Source organism: Protopterus annectens, chromosome 6.part1 (assembly GCF_019279795.1).
Source record: "Protopterus annectens isolate FY-2018-M chromosome 6.part1, PAN1.0, whole genome shotgun sequence".
Lineage (NCBI taxonomy): Eukaryota > Metazoa > Chordata > Ceratodontiformes > Protopteridae > Protopterus > Protopterus annectens.
The window spans coordinates 329,572,187-329,599,055 of record NC_056738.1 but is presented as its reverse complement, the minus strand read 5'-3'; the positions used below and the strand labels follow the sequence as shown (position 1 = coordinate 329,599,055).

At 43.9% G+C, this 26,869-nt stretch overlaps 1 protein-coding gene across 1 annotated transcript in view; it reads right to left on the bottom strand.

Moving 5' to 3' along the window:
• NXF1 (nuclear RNA export factor 1) overlaps nucleotides 1-26,869 on the bottom strand; it is a 1,877,750-nt gene that overhangs the window by 850,475 nt on the left and 1,000,406 nt on the right. Inside the window, exon 9 of the mRNA XM_044075370.1 lies at nucleotides 14,179-14,215. Coding sequence (XP_043931305.1) covers nucleotides 14,179-14,215 — 37 coding nt within the window. The remainder of the gene's footprint in view (nucleotides 1-14,178; nucleotides 14,216-26,869) is intronic.

The window sequence follows — 26,869 nt, the reverse complement described above, 5'->3', positions numbered from 1 at the left end:
CCTTCCTGATTTTCAATAGGACCTTTTGCATTAGAGGGAAGGGTGGGAAAGCGTACAGAAACAGTCCCTTCCATGGAATGCTGAAGGCATCTACTCTCCAGGCAAGTGGGGAGTGATCCTTGGTGCAGAAAGTGCGCAATTGTCTGTTCCGGGGGGAGGCAAACAGAACCACTTGAAGCATGTCCCACCGTTGGACAATGTCTAGAAAGGTCTCTCTGTTCAACATCCTCTCGTGCTGTAGTGAGGATGTTCTGCTGAGAATATCTGCGTGTTTGGTGTTCTGAGAGGGGATGTACGAGGCCTGCAGGGACAAGTTGTGCCTGGAAGCGAGGTCCCGAATTTGTAGAGCTATTCTGCAAAGGAGGTGAGCTTTGGTCCCTCCTTGTTTGTTGAGGTACCACATAACTGTGTTGTCTGAATATTAGAATGGGGCCCGGGTGGAGGGTAAGAAAAGCCTCTAGGGCCAGAACTGCAGTTATTTCCCTGACATTGATGTGCTTCTTTTGAAGGGTAGGATTCCATGCCTCCTGAACCCTGTAACCTTTGCAGGTGGCTCCCCACCCTAGGTCTGATAAATGTGCATGCACAAGTTGGGTTGGAGAGGGGATTTGGAGTGATAATCCCAGGTTGTGAAGGATTTGTTGAAACCACCACCTTAGTTCTGATTTGAGGCAGGGCAGAAAAATAAATTTGTTTCTCCAGGGAGTGTTGGTGTTGTGACCACATGTTTTTGAGGTACCACTGGAACTTCCATATGTGCATTCTTGCTAAAGGAAGCATAGGAATAGTGCCTGCTATTAGCCACAGGAGTTGCAGGAATTGCCTTGCAGAAGTCTGGGATTCCAGTAAAAGGCTTTGAAAGTGAGTGGGGAGGGAGTGGACCTTTTCCTGGGGAAGAAAAGCTCACATCAGATAGTACAGTTTTGTACCTACCATAAATGTAGATGTCCGATAGACATGCAACTGCAGTCATAACATGTGGGTTGTCCTGCCTCAGGCAGCCCTCGGTCGGCCGGATTCCAAAGTCTGGGTCCGACGTCGGCTGATGTCGCATTTCTCTCCGACGTCAGAGCAGCTGGAGTATACAAGCATCAGCCGACGCCATTTTCTTCAGTGTTTCTTGCCCCAGATGCCAGGTGCCCTCCAAGGAAGGCTGTAATCAAATTGGAAGACAAAAACAGGATTCCAAACAAATACATGAGCAATAAAACAAATACACCATAACAGATATCCCCAGCTAAGAGTGAGGGGGATAGGAGTGGACCCTAAGCATAGAAGGGTATGGAGGGAGGCAAAACCCGACTGCAGTTGCATGTCTATCGGACATCTACATTTATAGTAAGTACAAAACTGTACTATGTCCTTCAAGAATGCAACTGCAGTCATAACATGTGGGTAGAATACCAAAGCTTAGCTGGGGGAAGACGTATGCTCTAGGACAGAGATGGTGTGGCAATCAAACCCTGCAGGACTGCCGAAGCAAAGCCTGCTCTGGATCTGGAATATAGGGGGAGATTGTAGTGTTTTGAGAATGTATGCACGGAGCTCCATGTAGCAGCTTCTAGAACGTCCTTTGTAGGCACCCCTCTTAAAAATGCTGTAGAGGTGGCTGTAGCTCTGGTGGAATGTGGTCTGACATAGGCTGGAACAGTCTTTCCATGAAAGGAATAACAGAATCTGATGCAATGTCCAATCCATTTAGAAATAGTCTGTTTTGAAATTGCTTTTCCTTGGACTGCAGGGGCGTAAGCTACAAAAAGCTGTTCAAACTTCCTACTGGCCTTGGTTCTGTCCAGGTAGTATCGAAGTTGTCTATGAATGTCCAAGGTATGCAAAAGCCTTTCCCCCTTATTCTCAGGATTGGGGAAGAAAGCAGGTAGATGAATGGCTTGATTTAGAGAAACCCTAGATACCACCTTTGGCATAAAGGTAGGGTTGGTCCTTAATGAAACCCTGTCTCTGTGGAAAATAATAAAGGGTGGTATTGCCATTAGGGCCTGTAGTTCCGAAACCCTTCTTGCTGAGGTAATTGCCAACAGGAAGGCTGTTTTCCATGAGAGAAATTGCAAGTCAACTGAAGCTGCTGGCTCAAAAGGAGGTAGAGTCAGTTTTTCTAAGACAAAATTGAGGTCCCAGGCTGGCACTGGGGCCTTTCTTGGTGGCTTAATGTTCTTGATTCCCTGAGGAATTGTCTTAGTAAGGGGTGAGAAAACAGGAGGATCAGTGTTGTATCTAGCTGAAATAGCAGATGCATGTATCTTTATTGAAGAATATGAGAGGCCACTCTAACATATCTGCCAAATATTCCAAGATAAGTGGGATGTTCAGTAATGATGCATCATGCCCTTTGCTGGTATTCCAATTGCTGAATCTTCCACTTTGCTAAGTAGACCTTTCTGGTGGACGGTCTTCGAGCCTCTGTTAGTATCCGCTGAACTTCCTTGGAGAGAGATAAGCTGAAGTTACTTATGGGATCTCCCAGGCTGTTAGCTGCAGAGTCTGAAGGTTTGGATGCAGTGCTTCGAAATTGTGTTGAGTCAAAAGTAGAGGCCACTGAGGGAGGGCCCACCTCCTGGTGTGACATATGCTCCGTAGTAGTGGGTACCAGTGTTGTCTTGGCCAATCCGGAGCTATTATGATTCCCTTGGGCTTCTCTGCTTTGATCTTTAGTAATACTGAGGTCATCAGTGGCAGAGGTGGGAATGCATAGATTGCTAGGGAGTTCCAGTTGAATGAAAGAGCATCTATTTTCCAAGCCTTTGGATGGTATGTCCTTGTGCAAAATTGTGGTAGGAGATGATTGAGGTGAGAGGCAAATAGGTCCACTTCTGGCTTACCCCATGTCGAAGTGAGTTGTCTGAAAGCCTTCGGATGTGACCTCCACTCGTGTGGATCTGTGAAATTCCTGCTTAGGCTGTCCGCCAACACATTGTCTTTTCCTGGAACAAACTGTGATTGTAACTGGATGTTTAGACTCAGTGATTTCTCCCAAAGCTGCATTGTCAGTCTGCAAAGGGGGTAAGAGTGGGTGCCCCCCTGCTTGTTTATGTACCACATCACAGTGGTGTTGTCTGTCCGTATCATTAAGTGACCTTGCTGGAGTTGGTTTTGAAAAGCCTCGATAGCATGCATTACTGCCAGCATTTCCTTTTGGTTTATATGCAGATGTGTTTCCTTTGGAGACCATTGCCCTTGTATACACCTGCCTTCCATGTGCGCCCCCCCCATCCGAGGTCTGAGGCGTCTGTAGTCATGGTCTGTGTTATCTGTGGTTTTTTGAATGACATACCTGTGTTTTCGTGGCTCACCGAGGCCCACCATAGGAATTCCTTTTGTAAGCATGGAATGAGTGGTATGATTGTCTCCAAGTTGTTGCTGTGCTGAGACCAAACGCTTTTTAGTTACCATTGAAGCTTTCTCATGTGTAGTTTTGCTAATGGAACCAGTAGAATGCAGGATGCCATGTAACCCAGGGCTTGTAGGAATCTCCTTGCAGTCATCTGGGTGAGTTTTGCTAAACCTTTGAAGTATTGAGTTAACTTCTCTTGCTTGTCTTCTGTCAGGTAAGCCATCTGAGAGGCTGTGTCTAGTTTGGCTCCTAAGAAGATTATTTGCTGGGATGGCTGCAGTCTTGACTTTTGGAAGTTGACTGTGTATCCCAGAGCTTGAAGTAATCGTATGACATATTCCAGATTTTTGTCAACATCAATTTGTCGTCCGCTTGTATGAGGCAGTCGTCCAGGTACGGGTAAATTTGTATACCCTGGAGCCTGCAATGAGCAATTACTGAAGCCAGGCATTTTGTAAACACTCTGGGCGCAGTAGATAAGCCAAATGGCAATGCTGAGAATTGATAATGCTCTGGCCCTGCAAGAAATCTGAGGTATCTTCTGCAGCTGTGTCTGATAGGGACATGCAGGTATGCCTCCTTGAGGTCCAGAGTAATCAGCCACGACTCCTTGCCCAGCATGGGAAGGAGTTGCTGTAGAGTCAGCATTTTGAACTTTGGTACTGAGAAAGGTGTTTAATGCGGACAAGTCCAGTATTGGTCTCCATTGAGTTTCTTTTCTTGGAACAAGGAACAGTCTTGAGTAAAACCCCTGTTCTTGTTCTGGAACTCTTTCTGTTGCTTTCATTCGAGTTAGCAGAGTGATTTGCTTGATAGCCTCTGCTCTTTGATGTTGTGGTAGATTTGGCATGCCTTGTTTTCTTGGTAAGGTATGAAAATGAAACCTGTACCCTCGGTCTATAATGTCCAAAATCCATTTGTCCTTTGTCAGTCTGTGCCAGTTTTCTGCAAACAGAGATAATTTCCCGCCCAAGGGAGCTTCTAGTTGTTCCCTGGTAGGCGGTAGTAGAGGAAAGTCATTGAGATTGTGGTTGTTAGGCAGGAGAAACCCCTGCGTCACCTCTTTGGTTTCCTGGCTGCCATTGACGCCCCTGTAAGGGCCTCTGTATTGGCCTCTTCCTCGCCACGTCTGTTCTTACCCCTTTGAAACTTTTCTGGATTAGGAAAGGACCAGTTTTTTGAAGGCCAATTCCTACTGAATCTGGGGGGTTGAACCTGGAGGAAATCCTTTACAGTTTGAACTGATTTTGCTTTTTCTTCGATGGTCTTTAACACATCCTTAGCATTTGCACCAAAAAGCTTGTTCTTTTCCAAAGGTGCATCCAGAAGTTTTGCTTTTACATGATCTGGTAGAGGTTGATCTTTTAACCAAGCATGTCTACGCATCACTGCCCCTGTCATAGCTGCCCTACATGAAGCTTCCAGTGCATCATATCCACACTGCAGGAAGTGATTGCTTACTTGCTGAGTGTTATGTACAGCTTCCTGCAAAGTCTTCCTGTCTAAAGGATCAGGAGAAGCTAATTTTTTTGTAAATCTTCTAAGAGATAATCCTGATATTGGAACATATGAAAAAGGCAATTTAAAGCTCTCATAGATAAGGTAGTGGATGTGTAAACCTTTTTACCCCATCTCTCTAATGACCTTGCTTCCCTGTTGGAGGGTAAAGGATTTTTGGAGGTGGAGGCTGAAACTCCTTTAGGCCCCTGTGAAATAGTTTCCAAATCAACAGTATGGGCCCTGAATAAATGGGAATGAGTTTCTGGGACCCTGTAATACCTGTCTGGCTTGGCTGGAGCAGGAGGGAGAGAATCAGGGGTAGCACTAGAATCAGAATACAAATCATCCAGAACATCAAGTACAGGAGGAATAGCTAAGGGCCTGTGCTGAGGCTTCTTAAGGGAAGTCCTAAGGCGTTTCCTGGAATCAGAATATTCCTGGCCCTGCCACTTGAAAAGTTCCCTCATGGTGTGCAGAACTTCCCCAAAAGAAATATCCTCAGGAGGGGAGGCCGAAGGTATGGAATCTTCTGCATCCGAGTCCTCAAAGGTCTGGAAGAGCTCTTCCTGGCTATCAGAGTGGACAGAGCCCACAGAATCTTCATCTGAAGGAGTAGGGTCAGAGGGCTCAACCCGGGGCCTTTTATCAGGAGGAGGCTGGGATGCTCACTCAGGATGGGCCTGTGAACCTCTAATCATGGAAATTAAATCAGCAGCCATGGACATAATTTGTGTCTCCGGAGTCGGCTGAGGTAAGGATTTAGAAGTAATATGCTTTGTTTTGCTGGCTGCCTTAGCCCTAGTGTAGGCCTTAATAGACATGGCCATAGGAGGCCTGGCAGCTCCACGTGCAGGAGTAACCTTGTCTACAGCAATGGTCTCGGGCATTTCATTGGTTTCGGTATCCGGAGGAAAATCTATAACTGGCGGAGTAATGTCTGGAATCGGAGTCGTCGGTAATGCGGTGTCTTCGGTTCGGAGCGTTGGAGAGACCGTCTCAGAGGGAACCGGAGCACTCGCGCTAGGTTTTGGCGTGGAGTCGGTAGTAGACGCGGGCCGAGGATGTCGGTCCCGGTCTTTTCGCTTTTTGGGAGTTTGCGATGTCGGAAGATCCGACGGCATGGTGTAAGCAAATTTATCGCCGAAAATATCTTCAGCGAACTCCGCCCGGCACCTGAGAGTGCGCTTGTTGAAGCGAGCACAGGCTACACAGGCCGAGACGTCGTGGTCTGGGCCCAGGCAAGGGAGGCAGTAAGAGTGGAAATCCTTATGAGGTATTTGTTTACCACAAAAAAGACTATTGTTAACTTTTTCAGTAATTTCTGACATCGGCTGAGGCAAGAAAAGGTCCCCAACGGGGTACTTAGCTTTTTTGATGACTTCGGTATCGTAGAATACAGGAGCTGACCAACCGGCACTTGCGAACTGCTTCTGCTTCGGGCACCGCGCGGCAAGAAAGACGGGAGAAAATGGCGTCGGCTGATGCTTATATACTCCAGCCGCTCTGACGTCGGAGAGAAATGCGACATTAGCCGACGTCGGACCCAGACTTTGGAATCCGGCCGACCGAGGGCTGCCTGAGGCAGGACAACCCACATGTTATGACAGCAGTTGCATTCTTGAAGGACATCGGCCCTGATTCTGGAGCCCAGAAAAACAGTCTTGCTGTGTGAGCAATGAGGATTTGTTTATGTTGAGGGTGAAGCCCAGGTTTTGAAGAAGGGTGGTGGTAAACCTGAGACTATCTTGGAGGAGGGTGTCTGCCTCTGCTAGGAGGAGAATGTCATCTAGGTAGAGATCGATTTGGATACCTTGGGTCCCACAGTAAGCAATGGCTGGGGCTAGGCATTTTGGGGTCTATTATCAGAAGACCAAATGGAAATAACAGCAAACGACACAACATCGAAAAGACCAGACCTCGAAGTGCTGTTGCAGTACAGTGAAGATTGGAATATTTGCCCTTCCCTCACTGTAGTGCGATCTCGGAGTTGGAATATATATTTAGTGGGGGGATGTGGGGGATGCAGCCCCCCACAACAGCAAGTTAGAGGACCATTCTCTTTTCGATGTTGTGCCATTCGCTGTAATTTCCATTCGGTTTTCTGATATAGACCCGGCAGTTTGTGAATACCCTGGGTGCAAGTAGACAAACCAAAGGGCAAGGCTGTAAACTAAAAATGAAAACAGGGTCTAGAGAAATGCAAGAATTTTCTGTTGGAGGGTTTTATAGGGACATGGAGATAAGCCTCCTTTAGATCCAGTGTGGTCATGAAGGCCTGGGCTGGGATTAGAGGAAAGGGTTGGGCAGGGAAAGCAGTCAGAATGATGGAACTTTTAGGAACTGGTTTAGGAAGGATAGATTCAGTATAGGTCTCCAAAGGCCCATCCTTTTTGGGGACCAGAAAGGGTCTTGAGTTTCCCTTTTCCTTCCTGTCCTGGAGGAACAGGTTCTATTGTTCATAGTTTTTGTAAGTCTAGAAGAATGTGAGGTAGGAGGTGGATTTGATTTTTGGGTGGAAAGGGAATGGGCCTTGGGATGGGTTTTTCTCTCCAATTAAGGAAGTATCTATTTTGAATGAGTCAGTACCCATTGGTCTGATGTGAAGGTTTTCCAAAATGGTAGACAGTGGGATAGGTGGGCTGATAAAGGCAGATGGGGAAGGCAGTCACGCATTGCTTAGTGCATTTCTATCCTGAAATGGCAGCCTAGGAGCCGGTTGAGAGGTAACAAGTCTGGAGTAGGTTTGCATTCTGGTTCCTCTCCTGCGCCTGGTAGAGGAGGGGGTGCCAGAGAAAGGAGTTTCTCCTGACAAATTAGGTTTTTGCAGGGTAATTTCTGTAATACTTGGGAATAGGGGACACAAGTAAATGATTGATGTCCTGCAGCTCCTTAATTTTCTCCTGCAAGTTTTTTAAAAGTTCTGCAGATTGTTTACCAAACAAAAGGTCATGGTCTAATGGGACGTCCATATTTTTAAGGGAGTGGTTTGTAGGCAAAGCCAAGAATATTTGCAGAGAACAGAAGCTGCCGACCTAGCAAAGGCCTCTGCTGCATAACAGCGGCACCTAATAGAATGTCTGGCTACCTGTGAAGCCAGTGACAGTTTAGATGCTATGTCAGATTTAGTAGGGCAGTCAGGTGTGGCAGCCAGGAGATTGGATTGGAGGCCTGAGAAACAAGGTCCAGGGTATATTTTACCATGTGTGTCTGGTAACTGATGGCATAGCAAGACAGGTTGAAGGTGGTGTACACTTTTTTCCCAATCCTGTCCATGCTTTTGCTGCCTTTATCAGTAGGCACAAGAGATGAAGAGGGAATTAATCTAGATTGCTTTTCAGGAGAGAGCAATAACTGCAGGGTCTGCCAGGAGGGGTTTAACTAAATTTTTGCTCATCAGGTACCTTATAAAACCTGCCCGGTCTTTTAGGTGCAGGTGGTTGAAAGTCATGATTCTTGAATGCAGAGGTGAAAGCATCCAGGTAGGCAGGCAAGAAAGGTGGGATGGCTGATGCGGAGGGTGATTCCACTTGGAGTTCAAAATATCTCATCTGGGTAGTACCCCACTTGAAGTACTCTTTCATCATATAGTTTCACCAAAGGTAATGTCCTCTGGTGGGGAGTACCCTTCAATGGATTCATCTGGGAAAATGTATTCCAAAGGAGAGGCAATCTTAGAAGCATAAGAGATGGACTCTTCAGAAGAAAAGTAGTAAGGTTCTGGTCCCTCCTCTCCTTCTTGGGTAGTCTGCAAGGGGAGAGAAGTGGTACAGGCAGGCCTTGGGCTACGCACTGGGATAGTGGAGGGTGAAAAGGCTGTGGACCTGAGAGCCATAAAAGCCTGCAAAGAGTTGGTGAATGATTGCTAGTCTGGAACTTCTTCAAGGGTAGGAGTCAAATGTTTAGTTTTTTGTTTTCGCTTAGTAGGCATAGGTCTAGGAGAAGGCCTAAGCTCTAAAGCCTAAGCTTCAGGAAACTGCTTCTCCGTAGGTTGCCCAACTGTTTCTGGTTCCCCCTTGATATCGGTAGGGACTGATGTCTGTGCCATCTCCGTGGACATGCCGGCCGTTACTTCTGAAGTGGCTTCCTTGGTGGGAGCCGAAGTAATCGGTTCAGTTGGACATCCCGCAATCCCCTAGATCGGAAGCTGGCAGGACATCCGATGGTGGAGAGGCAACGGAGGTAGGCCTGAAAATTGGCCTTTTTTCGTGGTGGCTCAGTCAGAATGGTCAAATAGGGATACATCCTAAGCGCAAGCTTTTTGAGACGTTGGTTCTCTAAATACAAGTTGAGGGTGGCCAGACTGCTGCGAATTGTTTTCAGTACAAAAGATTGGCAAATGGAACAAGCAATATGATGATGTTCCTTCCCTAGACAAAAGACGCAACAGTTGTGCTTATCTTTATGTGGTATCCGACACCAGCAACGGCATTTGTCCTTCTTAGCTGACATCGGCGAATACCGTATTTCTCTGAAAATAAGACCGGGTCTTATACTTTTCCCCCTACCGAAATACACATTAGGGCTCATCAGGGGATGCCTTATCCCCCCCCCCAACAATCTACATTTATTCATGTACACAAACTGACATTTGGTACTTTTCCATTATTGGGCAACAGTTCTAGGTAACACGTTAACAATTGTGTGAGAATTCTACATAAACAGTGCAACAAACATTTCACCTTCAGAATATCTACACCTCGGCTTTCACAGTGCAATATTTCATGCTTAACAGAAAGTGCAGGAAAATCTCAATACATGTATATTGGAGGAGGGGAATAAAATAGGTGAATAACTGCCACTGAGTGGTGATGCTTTCTTTATTCCTTACCCAAACTGTACTGAGTGATGAAAAGTCATAAAAATGAAGTCTGGGAACTAGTGGTCTTACTTTGTAACTACCCCTTAATAATAAAATGTTACCTTAATACAATAAAGTCAAAAAATTGACAAGAGCTTGCTGACAGCTGAAAGCACAACCAAAACATTGTTGTCCCGGTAACGAAATATTCAAATACAGTCATGCTGTCATAAGTCTCCAACCCCCAAATTCCAGCCTGAATTTCTTGCAAATCCATTTCCTGTAGAACCATTGGCCCCAATCTGTCATTCCTAGCAATAGAGCTCTCCTTAAATGGGCACTGCTTGTCCATGTAGTCTGCTCGTAGTGCATTGGCAACACAGCTGTCAGTGATTTTATTCCATGAATTCTTCACCCAAGTCACAACCTCTTGCAGGCTAGGCTTTATAAAGTTTCCACGCTGATTTCTCTCCATTCTGTTTTCAAATTAGTCACTGAGTTCCATGCGCAAATGGTACTTGAATGGCTTGTTTATTGCAGTATAAAGAGCCTGGAGATAGGCAGTCATTCCTGTGGGAATCATTATTTGATCTATTCTCCTCTGTGCAAGGAAGTTCACATCTTTAGCGCGGTGAGTGCTGGCTGAATCCAAGACTAGAAGACCTCTTTCGCCACCTCACAAAACAAGTAACAGCATTACATCGACCCACTTCCTTATAAATGCTTGTGTGCACCAGGCTTTTTCAGTTTCAAGAATGTAAATGCCTGAAACACATTCAATCTCATCTTTCTTGTCCTTACTAATGATTAGAGGTGGGGTTTTCTTTCCAGCTAGACAAATTGCCAAAATACAGGTAACACGTGCACTTTCATAACCAGTGGAGGGAATGCAGATTGACGAGGCACCGGTCTGATTAATTGCTTGAGATCCTTGGCCCATAAACACAGCAGTTCATCCATAGCAATAATGTTGGAGAGTTGGTATTTAGAAAAGTTGATGCCATCAACAAAGGACTTGAATGCAAATGCACATTTAATAACTTCAGTATCTTCCAGCTTGAACAGTGTTGTCTATCTTCTTGAAGACTGTTCATATCGCTAAAAGAGGCCATCCAGCCAATGTTGTCATGCTTTGAATTGTTCTGCAGATATTTCTAACTGTGGTGCCATTGCAAGGGCATATTGCTTGAATATCAGCCCTGCGCACAACCAAAGCCTTTGCTCTCCTGTTAGGAATCCATTCACAGATGATGTCTTCCAGCTCAGGAAATAATGGTTGCTGACCTGATCCACACTTGCACTTCTTAGCGTCATTTTCAGACCGTTCAGAGATCCAACTTCTTCTCTTTGCAGAAAGCCATCAAATTCTTTCCTCGGGAGTCCTCCACGATTCCGTTCTTGTACTTGACAGAATAGCTCTTTTTTTGCACTCATCTTGTCTGGGGGGGTGGGGTTACCTGAAGACTTACGAGACAGGAGTAGCAACAAAAATGGTGACAGTTAAGAAGACACAATCATACCTGTTTGTTATCAAGTGCGCAAGTTTTATGTGCGTTGTCTGTACTTTGACCAATCAAAGTACACTTGCCAGTTTTTATGGGCCAAGGATCTCAAATGTCAAGTGCGAGTGAGGATTAGGGTTAACAGCAAGAATCGTGAAGGACTCCCGGGAAATGAATCTTACGACCTTATGCAAAGAGAAGTTGGGTGTCCAAATGGTCCGAAAATGGTGAGCAGAGTACGATAACCTTAGTCAACAGGTGTCAATATTATTATTTTATAATTCAACACGTCCATCATGTGTTGTTGCTCTTAATTGGAGCTTATTTTTGGGGTAAGGCTTATATCATAACCACCCTGGAAAATCATGCTAGGCCTTATTCTCTGGTTAGGTCTTACTTACAGTGAAATACGGTAATAAGTACAGCGAACCAAGCTCAAGCAAAAAGAATGAAATTTTCCCCAATGGGGTACTTGGCTTTTTTAGAAGTCCTTGAGTTTAGGAGCGAAGCAATCAATGTGACTTCGTCTGTGGCTGAAAAGTTCTGAGGTCTGTGCGTGCAGACCTCACATTTAAGGTCCCTGGTTTATGGCCCTACGTGTGACGTCCCACGCACCTACAGTAACCAGGCTTAAGCTTTTGTATAGGAGCCAACATTCGGGTCGCCTGAGGTGGGAAATCCCACACTAAGAATACTGCAACAGGGATAAGGAGGACATCTGGTGCTACAGGCTACACAGCTCCTGAAAAAAAGCCCAAGAGTTTGAGATTTAGTTGGAAAACAGCTAGAAATACTCATCTTCCACAGAGCAATAACAGAAGAGGCAGCAGCAAGTTTCCCCAATCCCTCAAACAAGGCTGTGGTCAGCTTATCAATGGGAGGCATAGCAGAAACTGTGGTGGGGGGTTACTATAGCAATAACCCACACCTGGGTGTGGATAATGCGGGATTTACCCACGGTTGGCATAGTTTGGTCCTGAGGGCAAAGCCCGAGGGACCAAAGACAACCGTGGGTAAATCCCGCATTACGCACACCCAGAAGTGGGTTATTGCTATTATACTATGACATTTAAGAAAAGAAATAATTACTTTTCTTAAATAATGGCATTGTATAATGCCTCTCTGCTGCCCTTCCGCAGCTGTCTGGTATCCGCGGCAGTTCTGATGTACTGTGCATGCCTACGCAGTACATCAGAGCTGTGGCCAAAAGCAACTGAGAAAGCAAGATCTCCGTTGCTTTTTACTGTTTCGCTATGTTAAATGGGTTTAACATAGCGAGACAGCTTTAAAATAAGCAATGGAGATGTCCGTTGCTTATCTTAAAGCTGTCTCGCTATGTTAAACCCATTTAACATAGCAAGACAGGTTTAAAAAAAAAAAGCAACTGAGAAAGCAAGATCTCCGTTGCTTTTTACAAACTGTGTCGCTGTGTTAAAGGAGTTTAACATAGCGAGACAGCTTTAAAAAAAGCAACGGAGATCTCAGTTGCTTTTTTTAAACCTGTCTCGCTATGTTAAACTCTTAACATAGCGAGACAGTGTTTTAAGAGAGACTTATACTTATGGAAAAAGTCCGGGCGACCGGACCTTTTTCCATTAGTATAAGTCGATTTACAACGTGCGCGCTGGCCAATCAGCGTGCACGTTTTGGAATATTAATGGGGGGTCATGGTATAATCTACAGTCAAGTCTTTTTAATGTAGTGCTGTAAAAGCCTATCAACACACACATTAAAATTTGAAAGATTCTGTGATTTACACATTTGTGATAAAGGCAAAAAACAGCCACACTCTACATTTTTTTTTTTTACTCTCTCATCTACTTCTGAAGGCAATGGCACATTACCTGGAAAACTGAAGGAGCAAGTTTATGCCTAGGATGTTTACTAGAAGGATTGAGTCAACTACTGTCCAAGGTTTTGAGGCCAAGAAGAGTTCCACATTTCAAGGGTCGACAAAATCCTCTCCCACCACACACAAATGTAAACCGTTTGCTGCAACTTTTCATGCTGACACTAACAAAATGATAGCAAGTATCATATTTGGGTGCTGCACTTTTCACTCAGTAAGAATTGGAGTCTAGCCTGAGGTAGAAATAAAATTTCTTTCTGAAAATATACCTTCAGAAAGAACACACTGTTTTGATGAAAAAAGGCACATGCCTCCAAAATATGGAAATGGGCTAGAAATAACCCAGAAATTAAGTCAAAGAAAGCTATTTTAAATAAAACTCAAGTCACAAAAAGCTGAAGGGTGACCTTGGACCCAAATGCAAAGTTTCAAAAGCAAAACTTTGCAAATATTCAGGATAAAGATATCCTTGGTTAGTAGTCAGATGACTAAAGAAACTAAGTGAACATGAATTGTACTGATGGCTTACAGTTAAATCTTTAGTCAAAACTTCTAAAATGAATTATGGTGACAGTTTTTACCAACTGAGATAAATCATGGCAATAAGGATCTGGAAAGAGTGGGTACTGCTGTATATTATAGGACACCGGGGGGGTGGGGTGGAACTACAGCAGTCTGAGAAAGTTATCTGATGAGCAGTTCTAACACCTGACAGCCTTTCATGTTCTGAACTTAACCAAATCTGCACTTATAAGTTAGAACACCACAGCATCCACTATTCATCGTCTACATCACTATCATCTTAGGAAGAATATGCATACTACTTAAACTGATCCAACTAAAAACAAGAGCAATCAGATGGCATACCAAAAATCAGAGTACAGTTTACATACTACGTACTGGAATTTTTTTTCAACTCTTAGTTAAATTAGTGTTGACACATTCTGGTGTTCACTGTTTTTGTCACCATCACTGTTCTGACCTATCCTACATAATCTTCTCTGCAGTTTTTATTGCTGATTTTGTGTTACTAATTCTAATGTCTAGACCTTCTCTCCCCAAGCCTACACAGTGAACATGATGTGCTGCACAGCTGGCCTTCCCAAAGCATCAAACACAATTTGAAACAACTGCCCAGAAATACTCTAAACTTGAACATTAAGAGAAAAATAACTCTTACCAGACGACGAAGCTTTGGGAATCTGTCTCTGATATTGCTGTCCAATATTGCAAAAGAAAAAAAAACACAGGTGTAAGAAGTTATTCTATGCATATACATTAAACATGCACTTAAAAAAGCTTTCCACAAAAAAGAAAATATAAGTACTTCCCCTTAAAACAGACCCCATTATATATGTTAGGCTTCAAACTAAAACCACTGTACCTTCAACAAGAAATCTTCATACGACTTGAAGGTTCTCATACTTTGAACATTTGCCATTTTAAAGTTCGAACTTTTCATGCCAAACGTACCAGGGAGCTCTTGTACAAAATGATTTAATGACAACTGCTCTTTTCAACCATGTGTAACAATCAGAGTAAAAAATAATTCTTTTCTTTGAACAAGATTTTAAAAGGACACAAGAGCAAACAGTTAAGGAAAAATAGCTGCAAATCTCAATCTTGTCATTAATTCATAACCATAGTGTAGCCACTGAGCACGACAACATGGAAACACTCCCAGTAATCTAACAGTTAAAGTGATCATTCTATGTTGTGAATCATACATTTAACTCGGATAGTCAGTACCAATCTTCTGCTTCATACAGACAGTATTTATTAAGCACTTCATTTTACAAAAGTGAAGGGAAAAGGAGGCACTACCATGCCAGAATGAAAACACTATATAGTAATTATGTAGAATAGTGACTCAATTACCCTGAAGAAAGCACAGTTGTGAGAGAGTACTTGCCACAATGGTAGACTGTGTACATCATTGCTGCAGTAGTCCAAAACACACCACAAACTGCCACAGGTGGCATCTGACAGACTAGTCTCCCAGAGCTTTGAGAACATGGTGGTATAAGACAATCCTTTCTCTGTATCAGGATTATGTAATGCCACATAAAAAGTGCAGTCATCTTTTTTTTAGTCAGCTTTTGTCACTGGATAGTAAAGGAAGATGGATATGCTCAGAAAAGTAGTCTACATTTGACTCCTCCCCCCAGACAAGGTGTGTATGCATTATGTATTGCAACACACTTGGTGGAGGCTGACAAAAAAGCAATTAAATGTGAATAAAAGTTGCTGCTTTAAGGAAAGTAATGTAGTCAGCATAGCTGCATGGCTATATTACCCAGTAAGCTCAATTAATGACATACTTTAACACATTAAAAGAAGGTGATTAGTAACTACAGAATAAGGGAAGGTGTTTTTTTTGTGAAGGAAAATTATGAACCGGGATCTGGATGATGTATCTGCAGTAAAACTGGAATGTTTGGGGAGTATTCTTGGAGAGACCAGGGCATCTTTCTGAAAGGGGAATTACTGGAACAGGAGAAGACATTCTGCCTAACAGCACCTGCATGTGTACATACAATTCCTATCTCTTGCTAAAGCACAAGTGGATTACTGGGACTTTTACCCTCAAGAGTGACCGTTAGTCCTCACCTTACGAGGACTTCTAGACTGACAAAATATACATGAAACAGTCTGCCTTTCTTCCAGTTTCACTTAAAGTTTGTTTGGCACAACTATTTTAAGACTTCAGACACCTGAGCTGGAAAAATGCATTTCATCCAAACACTGAAATCCATGCGGAGTAAAAGTAATTTACGAAAATGGCAAAAATTGAGACCAGTTAATACTTCTCTTTCCCATTAGACAAGTGCCACAAGCTTTGATAGGATACAGCATTCTGAAATGTATACAAGGCAGACACCATCAAGGACTGTTAAATATGGCTAGAGAAACAGAATAAGGGAGAAAAAGAAAACTTTAAAAGTGCCACAGAACACAATTTTCAAGCTAAAAATGAAAGCAGTGATACTCACTGCAAGGTAAAATAAGGAAAGAACCTACACCAATGAAGGATTGCATACCAGAAATGCAAAGACTATGGAATTCACATGCTAAAGACCACATCTCACTTTTGGTCCCATTGGCAGAAAAAAATTTGGCAAAGTGGTAGAAGCCATTTGAAATACTAGAAACAAATAAATGTCAGACTCCAGGGTTACACACACTGGTATGAAAAAACTTGACAGATGTAGTAAATCAACATCTTGAAACAATAGAAAGCAACAATCCTCTTGTTAGCCTAGTAGCAAAAACCTATAGGCATGGTAAAAAAGAAAACTGACCTCTTTTTGCAGTTCAGGAAAACAATACAGTAAACTACAGGAATGAGATTGTTTCCATTTAAAAAAATGTTTTAGACCAAGCTGGCAAAATAGACCTGATCCAGCAATATAATCAGACTTTTTCAATGGGAAAATGTCAACTTAGAACCTTTAGAGGATACCAAATCACAGAGAAAAGCTGTGCAAGCTGAAGTAGAGTAACTGCTTAAGATGGAGGCAACACACAAGTCAAAAAGTGACTGGACCAGCCTCCATAGTTTTAGTCCCAAAGCCTGAGGAAACCATCACAGTTTGCGATGACTTTTGGAAACTGAAAAGCATTTTAAAATCTGAAAGCCACCCAATGCTTAGGGCTGACAACTTACAGAAAAAAGTTGTGAAAGGCAGAAATCTTAACCACAATTACATCTAACAAAGGGATACTGGTAGATCACTAATGGCTGAAACCAAATGGAAAAAAAAAAAAAAAAAAAACAGGTTTTCAACACCAGAGTGTTGATTCCTGTATACTAGCATTCATTTTAGGCTGCATGGTGCGCTGCAACCTTTCAGACACTACTGGACAAAATCCTAAGAGCCCCTGTTAAGTACGTTTCTGCTTTCCTAGATAATAGGGATACCACACTTGGATGACTAGGTCTTTTTAGCTATGATCCAGGATGCACAAGACTATGACATAGGCTTGCCAACACCTCCAAGAGCACGTCAAGTACAATGATGAAAAATGTGGGGCAGGTTACTGACAGGGGGGATTGCCTGGCCCCAGAAAGGAAACAAGAAACTGTTGAAATTGACCAATATGTTGCTCTAAGAATCAAGTAAGGGCATTCTTAGTTGTGTAATACCACACACTGCCTCAATAGTTCGTCTTTGTACAGATTTAACATGGGAAAATGTTAACATTAAATGGACATTAGGGGCAAACAAATCTTTTTATAATCAGCTAAAAGGAATATTCTGTTTAGAGCCTGTATTAGCCTCTCCAGATATTCATCAGGCCTTTTACAGTTTATATCTCAGAAATAGGTCTGGGGGGGGGGGGTATGCATCACATATGCTTTATGAGCAGGACATTAGCAGTACAGTCAAAGCCAAGTACTCCAACGTGAGACAGAACACCAGACAATTAAATCAGTCTAAAATGCCATTTTTTGCACATTTCCAATTCACACCCACAGCTCCTTATGGCATCCAGACCATTTTGGGGGCTGGCTTCTTTAAACAATGTCAAAAGGGTCATTAACAAAAATGACAGACTGTTAATCTAGGATATGCTGCAGTAGAGAAATTTATCACTTTGTTGCTTAATACTAATTTTTGTATTTGTGTTCATATTTTCATGACAGAGAACCACACATGTTATTTAGGGCTATGGTGTGACATGCCATGGTGGGAGATGGGGAAATTCATTTTCAATGCCCATTTATGTCACTATATCAGAGATGGTGCTAGCTGTTTGTTAGTAATTATGAAAATAAACCATCTCCATACGTACTTGATATAGGAAAAACCAAGTGACAAACTGTTGCATGACATCAAGTGAAACCATAGATGTTGCTGAATAAGACTATTTGCACTGTAACTTGTTCGTCTTGACATATTTGGTGTTATTTATACTGCTTATTATACAATTAAGCATGTTTCTCATATTTCTGTAAATATATCAATAAATATTGCCTTTGTTGAATTTATTTTTGTATTATGAAAGCTTGTCTGGTAAGCAAAAATGTTCTGACAGTATACATCTAGGTTGTCCAGCTTCCAAGATATGACACTTAGCTTGTGAAAGTTTAGCAAAAAAATATAATTTGGGGTATGTGTGCATTAGAATACACTATAGTATTTAAGGAAAGAATATTCATGCACTAATCACTATAAATACCTTTCACTGATTAGGTACACAAATAGCAATATTATCTTTTACTGTTCCCAAAATATATACAATTATCTATCTTATGCTTTTTAAATTCATTTTTCAGAAAATGCTCAAGAATGTAAGCTGTCTGCAGGCTGCTAGAGATGTGACATTCCACACCAAATAAAGAAGGGAGATGTTCTAAGTGTTACCTTGTCCTTGTGGAAAGTAGTGTAAGGGGGGGGGGGGGCAGGCCATTAAGGCCTGTAGTGCTGACACCCTTCTGACTGAAGTTATGGTCACTAACAAGAAAGTTTTCTCATGTACATATCTGAAGGGTAGCTATCCCAGCAGGTTCAAATGGGTGCTGGGTTAGCTTTTTCAGAATGAAGTTCAGGTCCCAGGGTGGTGGGAAGGGTTTTTTTGGAAGACTAATGTATAGGACACCCCTTTTAAGAACAGCTTAACATCGAGCCTGGCTAGCAAGGGGGGGGGGTCTAGGGGTAGGCTGGCTGAGATTAACTTTAACAGAAGAGTATAACAGTCCACCTTTTATAAGTTGACATGTAAACTAGGACAAGGGTGCGGTCTGCAATGCATGGGTCCTTACCCTTGTCCAGACACCATCTTGACAATCTCTTCCATTTTAGCTAGGTATGATTTCTTTGTAGAAGAAGGTTTCCTGCGCTCCCTCAGGACTGAAAGCACGTCCTCTGAGTAGTGGTGCCTGAAGGGGATTAAAAGTGCATACCCACAGTCTCAGTGACAGCATCTGCAAGTGTGGATGGATGAGAGCTCCCTTTTGTTATCAGAAGGTCCACCATGTGGGGTAACTTGTGCCGATTGCCCTTGGCTAGATTGTGAAGTAGGGGGAACCAGTGCTGCCTTGGCCAGTAGGGTGTCACCAACAAGATTTTTGGTTGGTCTCTCCTGATTTTCAGGAGGACTTTTTGAATCAGTGGGAAGGTGGAAAAGGCATACAGAAACTTCCACTTCCAAGAGATGCTGAAAGTGTCTACTCTTCAGGCTAGGGAGGAGTAGGTCTTGGTGCAGAAGGTCTGCAGTTGTCTGTTCTGGGGGAGGCAAACAGGTCTATCTGAGGAGTGCCCCACCAGTGGACTATAACCAGGAACACTGTCCTGTCCAACATCCATTTGTGTTGTGGGGAAGATGTCCTGCTCAGAAGGTCTGCCTGTTTGTTGTCCTGCGAGGGAATGTAGAACGCCTGCAGGGACAGCTTGTGGTGAGAGGCTAGCTCCCATATCCACGATGTTAGTCTGCACATGAGGTACGCTCTTGTCCCTCCCTGTCTGAGATACCACATAACTATGGTGTTGTCTGTAACTATTAGGAGCACACCTGGTAGAACCAGCATGGGGCTAAAGGTTTTCAGGGTCAGGAGAACTGCTGTCATTTCTCTCACATTGGTGTGCTTGGTCTTCAGTGAAGGGAGCCATGCTGTTTGGACCCTGGAGGATGCCAAAGTGGCTTCCAATCCGGAGTCTGATGCATCTGTATGCATTACCTGAGTTGGAAGTGGAGGCTGAAGGGAAGGCCGGGATTGAGCTGTACTTGTTGAATCCACCAGAGGATCTCTGCCTTTAGGCAGGGCAAGAGTGTGATTTCTTGTTCCAGGGGATGCTGGTGTTGGAACCAAATGTCTTTTAGATACCATTGTAGCTTCCGCATGTGCAATCTGGCAAGTGGAAGCATAGGGATGGTTGCTGTCATAAGGCCAAGGGTCCTTAGAATTGCCTTGCAGTGATTACATGGGTCTGCAGCAGGACTTTGAAATGGGAGGTCAGGGAGCCGACTTGTCTTGGGGTAGAAAAGCCTTCATTAGGTCTGTTCTGATACTGCAACTCAGAAATATCTGGTCTTGCTCTGTAATTAGGGAAGACTTTGGGAGGTTGAGGGTAAACCCCAGATTTTATAGGAGGGACATGGTGAATAGCAGATGGGAAGAAGGGGGTTTCTTTGCAGTCTGCCAGGATCAAGATGTCATCTAGGTAGGGATAAATCTGAATTCCCTATGTTCTGCACGGGGCAATGGTGGGTGCCAAGCATTTTGTGAAAGGGAATATTTCTTAGGGATGGCCTTTCTTGCCAGGAAAAGAAGTATTCTTTTTGGATGATGACCAAGACCCATCTGTCTGTGGTGATTTCCAAAAGGGCAGGCAGTCAGAGAGGGGTGGGGGGGGGGGCAGTCGCACATTGTTGGGGCCTGTCTTGAAAGGGCTGCCTAGGGGAGCCTGAGGGGCAGCAGCCCTGGAAGAGGTTGGTCTTCTGGTACCTCTTCTAGGCCTGGAAGAGGCAGATCCAGCAGAGGCTAGGTTACGTCTTACAAGAGTGGCCTTGGCTGGGTAGTTCCTATAGCATTTGGGGAGGGGGACACCAATAAATGTTTTATGTCTTGTCATTCCTTATTCTTTTCTTGCAAGATCTTAAATAGATCTGCAGATTGTTTTCCAAAGAGGAAACTGGGGTACAGGGGGGCATCCAGGATCTTAGACTTAAAGTCCTCTGGTAAGTGGTGAAGTTTAAGCCAGGAATCTCTCCTGAGAACAGAGGCAGATGCTGCAGAGCAAGCAGAAGCCTCTGCAGCTTCAAAGCTGTGTCTGGCTACTTGGGCAGCCAGAGAAAGTTTGGAAGAAATGTCAGCTTTAGTGGGGCAGTCAGCAGTACTGGCTAGTAAGGTGGCAGCTTGAGAGACCAGGTCCAAAGCAAATTTGGTCATACGAGTTTGATAGTTGATGGCTATGAAAGCCAAAGTAGAAGAGGTGTAGACCTTCTTACCAATCCTATCCATACATTTGCTATCTGTCAGTGGCTAAGAGTGAAGCAGACGGAATGATTCTGGATTGTTTGCCCAGATATGTGGCAATCACAGCTGGGTCTGCCGGGGTGGGGGGTTTGACTAGAATTTTTTGATCCTCAGGTACCTTGTAAAAGCGGAATGGGCGTTTACGGGCAGGTGGCTGAGAGTCTGGTGTCTTAGATGCAGAGGAAAAAGCATCCATGTATGCAGGGATGACAGGTGGGACAGCAGAAGGGAAGGGGGAGTCTACCTGTAACAATTCAAAGTACCTTTTCTGGGTTTCACAAATTTGAGAGGTGTCCCATTTGAAATATTCTTTCATTTTGGTGATAGTTTCACCAAATTTAATATCCTCTGGAGGAGAGTCTCCCTCAATAGATTCTTTATCCAAGAAGGAGCAGTACTACTGAGGGGAAGCAATTTGTGAGGTGTAAGATGGATTCCTCAGAAGAGTCTGTGTTTTGCTCTTCTTCCCTTTCCTGAGAGGTTGGATGGGGGAGAAAATAAGCAGAGGCAGGCCTAGGGCTTAGCAGTGATAGAGTAGAGGGTGATGAGGCTGAAGGCCTAAGGGCCGTAAAGGCCTGCATCAAGGAGGAAGTGAAGGACTGCCAGTCCAGTAGGCCTTCTTTAGTCATCGTCAAATGTTTTAGCCTTTTGTTTTCTTTTGGATGGAGTGGACTTGGGCACAGACCTGGAGTCGGATGCCAATAACAGAAGTAGCTTCCAGGTAGGATCCTGGTCGGAAGCTCTGCTAAGTCCGGTTCCCGCTTGACCATGACAGTACTTGGCATCTGGGATGGCTATGGGGATGTGCCAGTCGTCGGCAGCAAAATGGCTTCCACAAAGGTTGCCGCTGAAGTCTGTTATTCAGAGCGCCCCTCAACTCCTGAATCAGAAGATGGTGGGACTTCCAGTAGCGGAGCAACAGAGGAAGAGGGCCTTGGAAACTTGGCCTTCTTACGCGGAGGTTCTGTCAATGCCTCTTCGTTGGGATCAATCCCAAGGGCTAAACGCTTAAGCCATTGGTTCTCCAAATAAAGATTAAGGGCGGCTGCTCAGGGTCTTTGGTACAAAAGATTGGCAAAATGGAGCAGGCGTTGTGGTTGTGCCCCTGGCTTAAGCAAAAAACACAGTGGTAGTGTGAGTCTTTATGGCGAATCTGGCGCCCACACTGGCATTTACCCTTTTTTGCTGACATCGGCTATGGCTAGCAACAACAAACCAAGCTTAGCAAGATAGAAAAAAAAAAACAACAGGGTACTTAGCTTTTTAGACATTTGTGTTGAAGGAGCAAAGCACACAATGCGTCAGTTGTCTGTGGCTGAAAAGTACTGAGGTCTTTGCGTGCAGACGTCACATTTAAGGATCCTGGTTTATCGCCCTACGTGTGACGTCTTATGTAGCTGCAACAGCCAAGCTGAAGCTTTTGTACAGTAGCCGACATTCGGGTCGCCTGAAGAGGAAAATCCCACAACAAGAATACTGCAACATAGGAATAGGAGGGCATCTACTGTTACACCAAGTTTACTCAGCATAACCATACTATGCTCTTTATACAGATCTACTGCAGTAGTATGCATGGCATAAGGGAAGGTTCACAAAACAATGCTCACTGACTCTAGAAGAAGGAAGCCTAGAGAGCTCCTGCAGGAGCTGGAAAAAAGTTTCCATGCTTTTCATAGCAGAATAAAATGTATTTATAGGAAAGTCTTCTTGGTGACTCATATGCTCCCTCTCAAGACAGAGGGGGACACATTGTTGTTGTTTTAATGCCTCTTGTCCTATGTGGAGCATATCTGCAGGACTTTCATATTTTCCTTCCAAATTCCAAAAAATAAACAAGCAGTTGATACTGTGGTTAAGAGAAACCTCTGAAAAGTACAGTTTAGTACCTACCATAAATGTAGATGTCCGATAGGTATGCAACTGCAGTCCTGACATATGGGTTGTCCTGCCTCAGGCAGCCCTTCGGTCGGCCGGATTCCAAAGTCTGGGTCCGGCGTCGGCTGATGTCGCCCCTTCCCCGACGTCAGAGCGCCTGGGGTATAAAAACGTCAGCAGACGCCATCTTCTTCAGTGTTTCTTGCTCCAGATGCCAGGTGCCCTCTAAGGAAGGCTAAATTTTGAAAAATAGAGAAAAAATTCCAGACAAGTACAACAGCATAAAAACAAATACACCATAAAATATTACCCCAGGTAGCTAAAATGAGGGGTAGAAACCCAAAAGTATACCACAGAGGGTTAGGTGGGAGGGAAAACCTGACTGCAGTTGCATACCTATCGGACATCTACATTTATGGTAGGTACAAAACTGTACTATGCCCTACAAGGATGCAACTGCAGTCCTGACATATGGGGTTGAATACCATAGCCAACCTGGGGGTGGTCGGCACTAAGACAAAGATGGTGTAGCTAAAATGCCCTGCAGGACTGCAGAGGCAAACCCTGCTCTGGACCTGTAGTATAAAGGCAGGTTGTAATGTTTGGAAAATGTATGCACGGAGCTCCATGTAGCAGCTTCTAAAATGTCCTTTGTTGCCACTCCTCTTAAAAAGGCTGTGGAGGTGGCTGTAGCTCTGGTGGAATGTGGTCTGATGTCATCTGGCACAGTTTTTCCATGAAAAGAGTAGCAGAATCGAATGCAATTTCCAATCCATTTAGAAATTGTCTGTTTGGTAATTGCTTTTCCCTGCAATCCAGCAGCGAAAGCTACAAAAAGCTGGTCAGATTTTCTGAAAGACTTTGTTCTGTCCAAGTAGTAGCGCAACTGTATGTCCAAGGTGTGCAGAAGTCTCTCCTTTATTTTGAGGATTGGGAAAGAAGGTAGGCAGGTGAATAGCTTGATTCAGGGACACCCTGGATACCACCTTTGGCATGAATGACGGATTGGTTCTCAAAGAAACTCTGTCCTGGTGAAAAATGAGAAATGGTTGTATTGCCATAAGGGCCTGTAGCTCAGAGACTCTTCTTGCTGAGGTTACTGCCAGAAGGAAGGCCGTCTTCCAAGACAGAAATTGCAACTCTGAAGATGCTGCTGGTTCAAAGGGAGGAAGAGTTAATTTTTCCAGCATGAAGTTGAGGTCCCATGCAGGCACTGGTGGTTTCCTTGGAGGGTTGATGTTCTTTATACCTCTTAGAAACTGTCTTAGCAATGGGTGAGAAAATACAGGCGGATCAGTGTTATATTTGGCAGATATTGCTGAAGCATGTATTTTTATGGAAGAATATGAAAGGCCATTGTGGAGCATTTCAGCCAAGTATTCCAGGATCTGTGGAATGCTCATCACTGATGGGTCTTGACCCTTTTTGCTGTTCCAGATAAGAAATCTCTTCCATTTTGCTGAGAATGCTTTTCTAGTGGAAGGTCTGCGCGCCTCCAGGATGATATCTTTTACCCTTTTGGAAAGTGTTTCCTGAGTAATAGTCATGGAATCTTCCAAGCTGTCAACTTCAATGTTTTCAAGCTGGGGTGTAGTGTCCAGTAATTGTGCTGTGTCAGAAGAAGTGGCCATTGAGGAAGGAGCCACGGACTGGTGTGTGTCAAGCTCCGTAGCAGTGGGTACCAGTGTTGTCTTGGCCAGTCTGGAGCTATCAGTATGACTTTTGGTTGCTCTGTCTTGATCTTTAGTAACACCTTGGTCATCAAAGGAAGAGGTGGGCAGGCATATAATGTTAGAGAGTTCCAACTGAAGGAGAGAGCGTCCACCTTCCATGCTTGAGGATGGTATGTCCTTGTGCAAAACTTTTTCAGATGGTGATTGAAGTGGGAGGCAAAAAGATCTATATCCGGCCTTCCCCATGCTTGAGCTATTTGTAAGAAAATGTCTGGATGCAACATCCATTCGTGTGGATCCATGATGTTTCTGCTTAGGCTGTCCGCCAGAACATTGTCCTTCCCTGGCACAAACTGGGATTGTAGCTCTATTTTCAATTGTAGGGAAATATCCCAGAGATTCATTGCCAGTCTGCAAAGAGGGTAGGAATGGGTACCTCCTTGCTTGTTTATGTACCACATAACTGTGGTATTGTCTGTGTTTATTAGTAGATGGCCCTGATGCATGAACTTTTCGAAGGCCTTGATTGCATCTATCACTGCCAGCATTTCTTTTTGGTTGATATGCAGGTGCTTTTCTTTTTGTGTCCATTGTCCTTGAATGCATCTGCCCTCCATGTGCGCCCCCCCATCCATGGTCTGAGGCGTCTGTTACGGTTTGACTTGTATGAGGCTTGCTGAAAAGGCAGACCTTTGTTTATCTGGCTTGCTTGAGCCCACCACAGAAATTCCTTTTGAAGGCATGGAATGAGTGGGATCAATGTTTCCAGGCTGTGGCTGTGCTGAGACCATAGACTTTTTAGATACCATTGTAGTTTCCTCATATGCAGCCTTGCATGTGGAATCAGAAGAATGCAAGATGCCATGAAACCCAGGGCCTGCAGGATTTTCCTTGCAGTCATCTGGTTGTGTTGCCAATCTTCTGAAGTATTCTGGTAATTGTTTTTCTTTTGTCAGAAACGCCATCTGGGTGTTTGTGTCCAGTGTGGCACCCAGGAAAGGTATTTGTTGGGATGTTACGAGACTTGATTTCTGAATATTGACTGTGTATCCCAAGGCCTGCAGTAGGTGAATGACATAGTCCAAGTTTTTTTTTTTAACAAGGCTTGTTGGCTGTCCGCTTGTATAAGGCGGCAGTCCAGGTAAGGATATATTTGTATCCCCTGAAGTCTGCAATGTGCAATTACTGATGCCAGGCATTTCGTGAACACTTTGGGCGCAGTAGATAAGCCAAAGGGCAATGCTGAGAATTGATAATGCTCTGAGCCTGCAAGAAATCTGAGGTATCTTCTGCAACTTCGTCTGATTGGGACATGCAGGTATGCCTCCTTGAGGTCCAGAGTTACCAGCCAAGACCCCTTGCCCAGCATGGGAAGGAGTTGCTGTAAAGTCAGCAGTTTGAATTTTGGCACAATAAGGTAAGTATTCAGTGCGGACAAGTCCAGAATGGATCTCCATTGGTTTTCTTTTCTTGGAACAAGGAACAGTCTTGAATAAAATCCTTGTCCTTGTTCTATTGCTCTTATTTGAAGTAGGTTTGCTATTTGAGTGCCTCTGCCCTTTCATTTGGTGGCAGGTTTGGCCTGCCATGTCTTGTTGGTAGTGTATGAAAATGGAATCTGTATCCTTTGTCTATTATCTCCAGTATCCATTTGTCCTTTGTAATATTGTGCCAATTTTGTGAGAATAAAGATAGTTTTCCGCCCAAAGGTGCTTCTAATTGAGCCCTGGATGGCGGAGTGAAAGTCAGGTCATTGAGATTGTCCTGGCATAGCAGTGGAAGGTCCTGCCCCACCTCTTTGGTTCGGAGGCTGCCATTGATGTCCTCTGTAGGAGCCTTGAGTTTGCCCTCTACCACGTCTGTTTTTGCCTCTTTGAAATTTGTCTGTGTCAGGAAAGGACCAATGCTTAGAAGGCCAATTCCTGCTGAATCTTGGAGGCTGTACCTGGAGGAAATCTTTGACTGTTTGCACTAATTTTGCCTTTTCCTCTATTTTCTTTAAATCCTCTTGTGCAGTAGCACCAAATAGCTTATGTTTCTCTAGTGGTGCGTCCAAAAGCTTAATTTTCACATGGTCTGGCAATATTTGTTCCTTTAACCAAGCATGTCTGCGTATGACTGCACCTGTCATTGCTGCTCTACATGAAGCTTCCAATGCATCATATCCACACTGAAGGAAATGGCTGCTAACCTGCTTAGTATTATGAACCAATTCCTGTAACCCCTTTCTATCTAATGGTTCAGGGGAAGCCAGTTTCTTTTGCAAGTCATCCAACATGTATTCCTGATACTGAATCATATGAAATTGACAATTTAATGCTCGCATAGAAAGGGTGGAAGAT